The sequence below is a fragment of the Pelophylax lessonae genome, assembly GCF_965119305.1.
Source record: "Pelophylax lessonae genome assembly, chromosome: 3".
Taxonomy (NCBI): domain Eukaryota; kingdom Metazoa; phylum Chordata; class Amphibia; order Anura; family Ranidae; genus Pelophylax; species Pelophylax lessonae.
Genome location: NC_138770.1, coordinates 329,232,537 through 329,244,629, shown reverse-complemented (window position 1 = coordinate 329,244,629; position 12,093 = coordinate 329,232,537). Strand labels below are relative to the sequence as shown.

The 12,093-nt window shown below is 46.7% G+C and overlaps 1 protein-coding gene across 2 annotated transcripts in view; it reads left to right on the top strand.

The window, feature by feature from the left end:
• Nucleotides 1-12,093, top strand: part of ELOVL5 (ELOVL fatty acid elongase 5) — a 171,193-nt gene that overhangs the window by 102,334 nt on the left and 56,766 nt on the right. For both annotated transcript variants that reach the window (XM_082251328.1, XM_082251329.1), the window contains exon 5: nt 10,188-10,359. In XM_082251328.1, coding sequence (XP_082107454.1) covers nt 10,188-10,359 — 172 coding nt within the window. The remainder of the gene's footprint in view (nt 1-10,187; nt 10,360-12,093) is intronic.

Below are 12,093 nucleotides of genomic sequence, written 5' to 3'. Positions count from 1 at the left end.
CCCCACCAGCACCAATGCCCATACATGCAGCCTCGCCAGCGCAGTGCCCATACATGCAGCCTCGCCAACGCCAGTCCCATAATTGCAGCCTCACCAGCGCCAGTGCCCATAATTGCAGCCTCGCCAGTGCCCATAATTGCAGCCTCGCCAGTGCCCATAATTGCAGCCTCGCCAGTGCCCATACATGCAGCCTCGCCATCGCCAGTGCCCATACATGCAGCCTTTGCCAGTGCCCATACATGCAGCCTTTGCCAGTGCCCATACATGCAGCCTTTGCCAGCGCCCATAATTGCAGCCTCGCCAGCGCCCATAATTGCAGCCTCGCCAGCGCCCATAATTGCAGCCTCGCCAGCGCCACTATACACATCACTTTTAAAAATCTCCAGAAAGCAGCGCCGAGAGGTAGAAAGGGGCAGGGGGCCGAGGAGAAGGAAGGATGCGCTCTCATCGGAAGTCCCGGCGCCTATGATTGACTTCGGCAAAGGAGGCGGGACTTCCGATGACGGCGCGTCCTTCCTTCTCCTCGGCGCCGCCCGTCACCTTTTACCTCTCGGCACCGCCCGCCCCCTTCTACCTCTCGGTGCTGCTTTCTGGACATTTTTTTTTTTTATATCGGCGTATAACACGCACAGCTACTTTTCCTCCATTTTTAGGAGGAAAAAGTGCGTGTTATACGCCGATAAATACGGTATTTCTTTTGTTTATTGAGACCACTCCTGGTATTCATAACCATTGGGTTATACTGTCCCCTACAGGAATAGGACACTAGGCAGAAAATAATTCTGGCTACACCCATGGGCAGTCCCAGAGGATATACTCCCTCTCTCTGCTATAGCCACTCGTTTTTTTTTTCTGCCTAGTCAGGAGTAAGGATTGCTGGGATCTCTGGTCCAGGCAATTTTTTTTCTTTTTAGATAGAAATTTTTTCTCCTGGATTTTTTTCCTTTGAGATCTACAATCAACTGTCGGACTGGGCAACGGGTTGGATAATCTAGATCCAGTGGTCATCCCAGTCTGGCCAGCAAGCGCGCACAGGCCTCAGCTCCAGCAGCCGGCCTGCGAGTTCTACGCCTCGCGAGGTCGAATACGACCAGGTCTTGGCCTGGGTCGCAGCATTCCTCCTGGCCAACAGCCCCCCATTTCGATGGAGAGGGGTTCTGTCTGGAGAGGTGCCTGTCTGGTTCTTGGTATGGTGAGTAGTTGTCCTCCCTCTCCCCCTGGAGGGTTTTGGGGTAAACGTGGGCCCCTCCCTGGGAAGGTCGGACCCCTGGGTTCCCCTTCTTCCCACAGACAGCCCCCCTGCAGAGTCCCTCAGCCCCCTTCACCTCCACATATATTGGGGCTGTTTTTGGGTGGTCTGGCCACTGTTCCTGGGGTGGGGGTAGGATGCTTACTAGCAATGGGGACCAGAAGGGGGGTGCGCCAGGGACCAGACGATCGACTGTGTGTGGGGGGGGGGTTGTACCTGGTGGGGGTTGTTGCCAGGGCCCCTCCATCCTGCCTGGATCTGTCCCTTAGACCTGGTCTCCCTCCTGGGTCCCTGTATGCCTCATGGGGCCCCAATTTTGTTGTAGCCTGTGTATTTCTATACACGGCGGCCATTTTGCTGTGGTTTACTATTAAAAATAGCGGTGGCCATAACAGTGGAGCCTTGTGGGTGTCAATTTCAGCAGTGGGAGCCCCTCCTCATCCGCTGGTGCGGAGTCCTGGATCATTTTACTTCCTGATCGCCGCATGTGTAGTACATTATCCTGGTGGCTGCAGGCGCTTGTTTCTGCGGGTAGTGAGTCGGATGGGTTCCTCTCCCTCTCTGCTGAAAATCGCGTGGTGCCTTTTGCCTGGCGACTGGGTGGTGCTGCCAGCAGTGTTTTTACGCCTTTTGTGGGGTACCACTGGTGACTCAAGGAGTCTTTGGAGCACATTTCCCCACCTAATCCCCTCTCTGAGGCTGCGGGTCCCTTCGGGTTCCAACATTCCATCGATGCACTGATGGTGGTCCTAGAGTCCTTGGTGTCCCGGGTGGAAATGGCTTTTGGGCAACAGGCAGGCTGGCAAAAAGCACCTAATGCTCTTCCCGGCCTTATCTGTCTCATCAGATCCTGAATCTGATTCGGCCGCCGTGGACATGGGTCACCCTGCTGGATTTGCAACCTGAATCCTCAGATAGTGAGGAGGATTCCTCCACTTCTGCAACAGCATACAAAAAGGTGCTGGTGGACACACTGATTGTAGCTGTGCGTGAGACCTTGGGGATGGAGGATACAGCTGAGGCACAGGTTCCTTTTTGGCATTCACAAGCCATCCAGAGTGGAAAAGGTGTTCCCTTTCCCCTCCTCTTTTGACAGAATTGTCACGAAATAGTGAGTCGACCAAAACGGCGGTGTCTCTTTTGGTTCTAATGCTGGTCTGCGGACCAGACTTCTAAAAAGGCCTTGACTAATCTTCACTTTCAAGGAGATCGCCTGTTTGGTGCTACTCTTGATGACATCATTAAAGGTCTCATATGGGGGAAGAGTACCTTTCTTCCGCAGGCTACATTAGGGGCAAGGACCCCCGTGATAGACGTGGGCCCTAAATCTCAGCTCATAAGAATTATTTTCGCCCTTCAGGGTCGACTGACAAGGGATCGGAGCCTCCCCTGGAGGATCCAAGCGAACTTGGTCTGGCAAGTCAAGAGCGGGCTTCTCAAGACCTGCGGACAAGGCCCCTTCAGCATGAAGGTGCGCCCTCACCCGTACCTGGGGTGGGGGGGGGCATCTTCGCTGTTTCCCAGACCCGTGGACTCCCTTGGTACAAGTCAGGTGGGTCAATGAGGTAATTCGGTCCGGCTTTAAGATCGAGTTTTATTCTTACCCTCCGGTAAGGTTATTCCTTCCAGCGTGTGACTGTCCCCGGTTTGCTTACAAGTTCTTTTTGGGGCAGTGCAAGACCTTTTACTTTAAAGGGTGATGGTCCCGACTTTGAAACGTTTTCAGGGATTTTACTCAAACCTGTTCAAGTCCCCTGGAAGGAAGGCAAGGTGCGTCCAATTCTGGACCTCAAGACGCCGAACTGCTTTGTTTGGGTGCAGAAGTTCAAAATGGAGTCTGTTCGCACGGTGTTAACTTCCCTGCATCAGGGGGATTTCTTGCCTCCATCGACATTAAGGACGATTACCTTCAGATTCCAATATGTGTTGGCCTCCAGCGCTTTCTCTGCTTTGCCGTGGGGGAGGAGCATTATCCGTTTGTGGAGTTACCCTTTGGTCTCGCTTCTGCTCCTCCGGTCTTCTGCTCCTCCGCAAAAGTGTTGGTCCCAGTCCTAGCATTGTTACGCCAATAGGGGATCACGGTACTTGGAAGACCCCATCCTGCGAGCGGAGTCTCCTCCTGCTCTGGTGGAAAACCTGGAAATCGCCATACGAGCTTGAGGGTGTTCGGCTGGATTCTGAATTTTCAGATGTCTGCTCTGGTTCCATCCACAAAACTGGACTATCTGGGTCTTACTCTGGACTTGGCCTTAGCCAGAGTGCTCCTTCCTCTGGACAAGTTCCAGGAACAGCGGGATGTAATTCATCTCCTGTTTTCCAGCAGATTGCAATCCCTCAAGGCTTGCATGCGGGTGCTGGGCCTGATGGTGTCCACCTTCGAGGTGGTTCAGTTTACACAGTTCCATACGAGGTCCCTGCAAGGGAGATTCTGGCCAAATAGGACAAGAATCCGCAGTCTCTTGACAATCCAATCCGGCTGAGCCAGAGAAAGAGTCCCTGATATGGTGGCTTGGTTCTTCGGCACATCGGCTGGGTAAATTCCTCCTCCCCTTGTATTGGACAGTGGTCACAACGGATGCCAGCCGGTCCGGCTGGAGAGGTGTCCTCGGCAAAATTTCTTTTTAGGGGGTCTGGGCACTGGAAGAATCCAGACTACCGATCAATGTCTTGGTACTCCGAGCAATCAGACTGTGCCTGGATCGTCTTCAGAGATGTCCAGTGCGTATGAAATCGGACAATGCCATTGCCGTGGCTTATGTCAATCACCAGGGGCACAAGGAGTGTCCTGGTGGCTCTGGAGGTTGTGGGCATTCTAAGATGGGCAGAACGGTTCGTTTCAGCCCTCTCTACTGTACATATTCCCAGGTGTTAAACTGGCAGGCGGAATTACCTCAGTCGGCAGGCGTTGGACCGAGGGGAGTGGTCACTTCATCCGGAAGTGTTTCACCAGTTATGTCTCCGATGGGGCATCTCTGAGGTGGATCTGTTGGCATCCCAGCTCAACAAAAAGGTGCAGAGGTTTGTGGCTCGTTTGCGGGATCCTCTGGCGGATGCTCCGGATGCACTGGTGACCCCGATGGGTCAGTATCGTCTGATTTACGCCTTCCCTTCTCTCAAGCTTCTGCCAAGACTTCTATGCAGGATCGAGGCAGAAGGGATTCCGGTAATCTTAGTGGCCCCGGACTGGCCTCGCCGGGCTTGGTACGCCATGCTGGTGCGGCTGGTCGCCGACGTTCCTTGGAAGCTTCCCCCCAGGGAGGATCTGCTGTCCCAAGGACCAATCTTCCATCCTGCTTTACAGTCGCTGGCTTTGATGGAAATCTATTTCTAGGAAGAACTACCATCGTACATGGAAGACTTACATTGCGTGGTGTGAGTCTCTTGGGGTTCATCCTCGCTCTTTTTTTGGTGGCTCAGGTCTTGACCTTCCTTCAACAGGGGGGTTGAGCAGAAACTGGCCTTGAGTACTATCAAGAGTAGGTGTCAGCCTTAGCGGTCTTCTTTCAACTGCCCTTGGCCACATACTCCTTGGTGCGTACCTTTCTTCAGGGAGATAGGCACTTGACCCCTCCAGCGTGGTCTCAGTTGCTGCCTTGGGACCTCAATTTGGTGCTGTCAGTCCTCCAGAAGCCTCCTTTTGAGAATCCTCTGGAGATTCCCCTGCTCACGCTGTCCCAGAAGGTAGTCTTTTTGGTGGCTTTCACCTCTGCGCGCAGGGTGTCAGAATTGGAAGCGTTACCCTATCGTTCACTTTACTTGGTGGTTAACAGTGATAAGGTGGTTCTTCGCCCCTGACCGGCGTTCCTTCCTCAGGTTGTCTCTTGATTTTCATTTGAATGAAGACTTTGTGTTGCCTTCCCTGTGTCCCAGGCCAAAACATCTAAAGGAAATTGCTTTGCATACCTTGGATGTGGTCCAGGCGATTAGGATGTACCTGGCTGCTACAGAGTCTTTTAGGAGATTGGACTCCCTATTTGTGCTTACGGATGAGCCTCAGAAAGGGTTGTCTGCGACCATTTCCAGATGGATCAGACAGACGGTGATTCCATCAAGGGTCAGGTTCCTCCTTTTCCCTGTCAAGGCACACTCTACTCAAGCGCTCAGTGCCACCTGGGCCTTCAGTCATCAGGCGTCAGTGATGCAGGTTTGCAAGGCGGCCACCTGGTCGTCGGTGCACACTTTCACAAAGTTTTAAAAAGTCGATGTGTTGGTATCTGCGGATGCTGCAATTTGGCTGCAAGGTTTTGCAGGCTGCTGTTTAGAGGACCTGGTCCTCTTTAAGAGTCGGTTCACACTGGGGCGGCACGACTCTGTACTACGTCGGGGGGCGACTTGTGCATTTCCATGCACCACGACTTCTGAGCGACTTGCATGGAAATCAAAAAATGGAAGTCTATGTAAGTCGCTCTGAGGTCGCCCCGAAGTAGTACAGGACCCTTTTTCTAAGTCGGAGCGACTTGTGTCGCTCCTATTAGAACGGGTCCTGTAGCAGTCAATGGACCGCGAGAGAGCGCGACTTGTCAGGCTGACAAGTCACGCTAGTGTGAATCGAGTCTAAGGGTGTATTGTTTGTTTTTTTTATTTAGTTTTTTTTTCAGGTGATCTCCACTTTTGGTTGAGCTCCCGTTTACCTGGTTGGCTATAGTTAGCCTTGGGAATTTCTTTTTTCATTGTTCCCACCCCTCGTGTTTAACACTGGTCCCAATGGTTAAGAAGATCAGGAGCCGTGTCCGTCAATGAACGAAAGATAAAATGGGATTTTTGACTTAACGTAAAATCCATTTAGAAGTACCTATAGCAGAGAGAGGGAGTATACCCCCTGGGACTGCCCATAGACTTAGCCAGACTTTTTTTCTGCCTAGTGTCATACTCCTGTAGGGGGCAGTATAACCCAATGGTTACTTTAACTGCCAATTGCTGTGTCGTGCCGACGTTGTATCCAAATAAAATTTATGTCCTTTTTTACCAGAAGAAGAGCTTTCTTTTGGTGGTATCTGATCACCTCTGCGGTTTTTATTTTTTGCACTATAAGCAAAAAAAGATTTTTGAAAATTTTGAAAAAAATTTTTTTTTTTACTTTCTGCGATGAAACGTACCCACTAAAAAAAAAAAATTAAAAAATCGAATTTCTTAATGAATTTAGGCCAATATGTATTCTGCTACTTATTTTTGGTACAAAAAAAAATCCCAATAAGTGTATATTGGTTTGCGCAAAAGTTATAGCATCTACAAACAATGAGATATATTTATGGAATTTTTAAAATGTATTTATTTTATTAGTATTGGCGGCGATCAGCGACTTACAGCAGGACTGTGATATTGCGGACAGATCGGACACTAAAGCCCCGTACACACGTACCGATTGTCGGCCGTAAATATTCGGCCGACGACCGATCGGCCGATTGTAGGCTTGTTAGTATGATGCTTCCGACAGCGCATTTTCGGCCGAACAGAATCTGTTGTGCAGACTTTAAAATTTTTGTTGGCCGTCACCAGAACGGCCGATTGTTCGCCAGTCAGTACAGAATTCGGCCAACAGACAGCAGATTAGCAAGACTGGGCATGCTCAGAAAAGAAAAAAGACAAGGAAAGTTAACCATCACATGACATCACTTCTGCAGTCGGCTGTTGTTGGCCGACAAAATTCGTGTGCAGTCTTTTGCAGTTTTCAACAGACACGACAGCCCTGGACAAAAGACGGCCGATCGTTCGACCGACGATCAGTACGTGTGTACGGGGCTTTAGTGACACTTTTTTGGGGACCAGTGACACTAATACAGTGATCGGTGCTAAAAATATGCGCTGTCACTTTTCTTATAACACTGGCGGGGAAGGGGTTAACATCATGGGCAATCAAAGGGTTAAATGTGTGCCTAGGGAGTGTTTACTAACTGTGGGGGAGGTGCTTGTACTGTGGAAATGCAGAGATCCGTGTTCCTGCTTAGCAGAAACCCAAGATCACTACCTTCCCTACTGACAGAACATTGATCTGCCTTGTTTACATAGGCAGACCGCTGTTCTGCTTCTCTCCCGAAAGATCGTCAGGAGTCGGTGGACATCGAGTTCGCTGGACCTGCTGATTGGCTCCCGCTGTGTCAAATCACAGCGGGAGTGGGTCACCAGCGGCAGGCGTGCGTGCCCCAGACCCGGAGGTGCAGAATCACGTACAGGTACTGGATTCGGCGCAGAGGAGCCACCATACCACAGTAAATGAATGTAGGGCAGTCTGCAACAGACTAAATTCTAAGGAAAGGACCTTTTTTTAGTTTTGGTTAGAGTGGAGAGGGATTAGAACCCCTGTCAAGTTTTTTTGCTGTCTGTGTCCCCGGAGCAGTAATAAAAAGGGAAATTTTCCAATAGGGACACTAGTTCTTGTGACCTGGGGGCCTCAAGGTATTGCCTTATTTACAGGAATTACTTCTCATTTCCTGTTTTGGCTATGGGACAGGAAGTGAAGGAAACCCCCCCCCCCCAATGGGATACTGATGGCAAAAAAAAAAAACTCCCTCACTCTATCCAAAAAAAAAAAAAAAAGGTTGGCATTGAGTTTTACTTTGGTTAATGCTTACTAGTTCTGTTCTGAAGTCCCTTTATCATTTACAAGCTAAGGTTAAAGTACCCTTGTTTTAGGGCCTAGATGAGCAACATTTTGTAAACCATCACAAACCTGGATAATTTAAACTGAGCATATTCTAAAAAATGCATGCATGAAAAACCGTATGTCAAAATGACAGGTTTTACCTGGATCCATCCTCTACTGTGTACAGATATGTACAGGCTCATGCGATTGTATGTAGCAAATTTGGTATCATATATCTGAGAATTTTGATTCTACCAAAGTAACAGATTGTAAGGCTTGGTTTACACTTGCAGTTGAGGGGCCTTAAAAATAGATGGTTAGCCCATAAAAGACCCCGCATAGCACGTAGAACTTTAACCCTACCGAAAAAGAATGGGGGTCTGGCTGTACCAGATGTCCGAGTCTATTATCTTGCAGCACATATGAGCAGGATATTGGATTGGTGGCATCATTCAGAAAATAAACTTTGGGTACAAATTGAACAGACTCAAACAGAAATAGACTTAAAGAGGGCGATATGGGTCTACCAGTGGTTACCTAAGGAGTTGAAAAATCACCCAATAATAGGAAATACACTGCGGATATGCTCGCATCCGAGCATATATAGTAAACTAACGAAGAAGGAATCACCTTTATTTCCAATATTAGGGAATCCGCAGTTTACTCCGGGCTTAGACTCCAGAAGCTTTATACAGCTGAGAGAAAAGAAACAGGAACAGGCTTCATCATTTCTTATACAAAATAACTGGGTTTCGATCAGTGAATTGCTGGAGAGAGATGGTGCATATAGCTTATCTTTCTGGCAAGCAGCGCAACTACATAATTTCCTGGACTCCATACAGGACTCAGAGAAGTATGGTAGAGCATTAACAAAATTTGAAAAGCTATGTGTAGAACCAGGGAAACTACTACGTACACTGTCAATCTCCTACGATTTACTGATGGAACCAGAAGAGCAAGTTAAACCTCAGTGGGTGGGAAAGTGGGAGAAGGATTTAGGGTTTGAGTTAACAGAAGGGCAGGTGCAGAGAATAGTGAGACTAACTTTTAAACCAGCAAGATGTACCAAGACTCAAGAGATGAACTATAAGTTCATGATGAGATGGTATATTACTCCTGAGAAATTGCATAATTGGTATCCAAGAGAAACCAGTGAATGCTGGAGATGTAAAAAAGAAATAGGTACGCTGGTCCATATTCTCTGGACATGCACAGAAGTTAAACCCTTTTGGGGAAGAGTAAAGGAGGTAATCCAGAAATTTACTGAAAATAGAATAGAGGAAAAACCAGCCCTTTTCCTGCTGCACTTGTCGGATATACCGACAAAGAGTTACGAAAACTCGATCGTCCCATTTTTGATAAATGCAGCAAAGGCATGTATACCGAGTAATTGGAAAAAAGCACACCCCCCCTCGATAGGAGAATGGGTAAATAGAGTAGAGGAAATAAGGAGAATGGAGGAAATGATTGCATCCTCTCAGAATAGGCAGGGAAGATATAAGAAAATATGGGAGGAGTGGAGTCAATTCATAATCTCGGAAGAAGGGAAACAACTTACAATAGGATAATGTAATCTGGAAAAACTTATTGATTGCTTTGATCACTTGAACATTGGCTATGGATGGAGGGGTGAGGGGGGGAGAGAGAGGAGGAGAGAAAAACTTATGGGGGTTTTCCCTTTTTTTTTTTTTTTTTTTTTTTTTTTTTTTGGGTCTTGATAGGGAGGGAGGGAAGAAAGAAAAAATGTAGGAATATAAGAGGTAAAAAGTGGAAGAGGAAGATTAAATTACGTGTTAAAAAATGTTGTAAATTTCACTTTGAAGTAATGTTTGTATTTTGTTTTTTGTATGAATATTCCTGAATAAAAATTTCATATTTGAAAAAAAAAATAGATGGTTAGATAGAATGCGTTAAATAGATGCATTTTTACTAACCCGTTAAGCTGCACAGACAGCCAAATGGGGTTGTACACATGCCATGGTCACAATGCTTTGCTTTACGTGGCAGCAAAAACGATTCACCCATCACATTCAGCAAGCAGTACCTCCACCAAACGCAACCCATTCAAGTGAATACTGCTATGCCCTCCCATTTAAAAAACCCTTCAGCTGTCAAAAAACAGATGCCTGCCACGCCTGCATGGCTCTGTGAAAAGCAATCCACCTCAAACCAATCTTCAAACAGCAAAGTAGGTGTAAACAAGCCCTGAAGCTGTATTGTCAATGTTGGCATGAAAATTTAAGCACATGCTTTTTTTTACTCTTGCTTAGCTCTTTATGTTTAACGTATTTTTTGCTATGTTGCCACATTCTACTGGCATTTTTTATTAATCAACCAATACACTTGTTTTTTTCACAGATAATCCGAGTCCTGTGGTGGTACTACTTCTCCAAACTCATTGAATTTATGGATACATTTTTCTTTATCCTCCGCAAAAATAACCACCAAATTACCGTCCTGCATGTTTACCATCACGCCTCTATGCTGAGCATTTGGTGGTTTGTCATGAACTGGGTACCTTGCGGACACTGTAAGTACCTTGACATTAGTGTTGCAGTACTGAACACTACTTGGTTTCTAATACACTACACTACTACATAAGTTTCCTCATAATTGATATGTACTAAAAGCTTTGCCGTATCAACGTATCCACATCCAGTGTTGGCCCATGGTGATTGTAGCCACAAATTAATACATTCTCCACAAAAATCTAATGGTGCAGGATCAGTGCCTTCCTTTCAACCTAAATCTGCTTGTTTTCTAGTAAGAAACATTTTTTGTGTTATAACAAAGTTAAAAAAGGAAGCAAAATTGACAGGAGGTGGCAGTAAAGACTAAGTAGCCGCAGGTTTGTCGCAGTTTTCATTGCTTCAGTTTTCAGCTTCAGGCATTGCCATTGAGATGGGAAATCCTATCTTAATATTAGTGAGCACAAGCCCTTGGTGCATGTCTTTTTTACGAATAAAGAGTTTACCATTGACCTCTGGAAGGTTTACCCCCCTTCATGACTAGGCCATTTTTTGCAATATGGCACTGCGTTACTTTAACTGACAATTGCACGGTCGTGAGACACTGTACCCAAATAAAATTGTCATTTTTTCCCCCCAGAAATAGTTTTCTTTTGGTGGTATTTGATCACCAATGTTTTTTTGCCGCTATGAACAAAAAAAGACCGACCATTATAAAAAGAAACAATATTTTTTACTTTCTGCTATAAAACGCATGCAATAAAAAAATTGAAAAAAATCAAATTCCGTAATCAATTTAGGCCAACATGTATTCTGCCACATATTTTTGTTAAAAAAAATGCCGGTAAACATATATCGATTGGTTTGCGCAAAAAAGTTAGAGCGTCTACAAACTATGGGATAATTTTAGTTTAGTTTTTTTATACTAGTAATGACGGCGATCAGTGACTTATTGTGGGACTAGGATATTGCAGCTGACAAATCAGACATAAATTACACTTTTGGTACTTTTTTGGGGACCATTGACACTAATACAGTGTAATACAGCGATGAGTGCTAAAAATATGCACTGTCACTGTACTAATGACACTGGCTGGGAAGGGGTTAACATGGAGGGTGATCAAAGGGTTAACTGTGTGCCTAGCTAGTGTTTTACTAAAATGTGGGAGGTGCTTGTACTAGGGAAAGTCATTGATCCATGTTCTTGCTTTGAAGGAACACAGGATCCATGCCTTCTCTACTGACAGAATGGCAATCTGCCTTGCTTTCATAAGCAGACTGCTGTTCGGCCTGTGTAACGAACGATCACCAGATGCCAGCAAACAACAAGTCGGCAGTATCCGGCAGTCAGCTCCCGCTGTGTATAATCACCGCCCAGCGGTGCACCTGCCCGATCTCAACTTGGAAGTGCTGGATTACTTACTAGGCCATAGAGCTGCCTTGCCGCCATATAGCAAAGAAATACGGTCGGGAAGCGATTAAAGTGGTTGTAAACCCTTACATGTACTCAGTGAAGTGATTGGCCTCAGGTGATACACAGAGATTAAAACAAATCCTTCTACATACGATGTACCTGTTTATCTGCAGTTTTCTCTACATCTGTTCAAAGTGCTGAATTATAATGCTTGTCTGAGAGCTCAGAGGAAATAAAAAAGGACAGAGAGCTGAAATTACCACCTGCAGAGCACACTGAGGAGAGGTCTGACAGCTGATTGGAGGGAAGGAACACACCCCCTCCACACAAAAACAGCTGAGGCTGTTAATCTGCTGGAGATCCCTAAACTGTCACCTTTTCC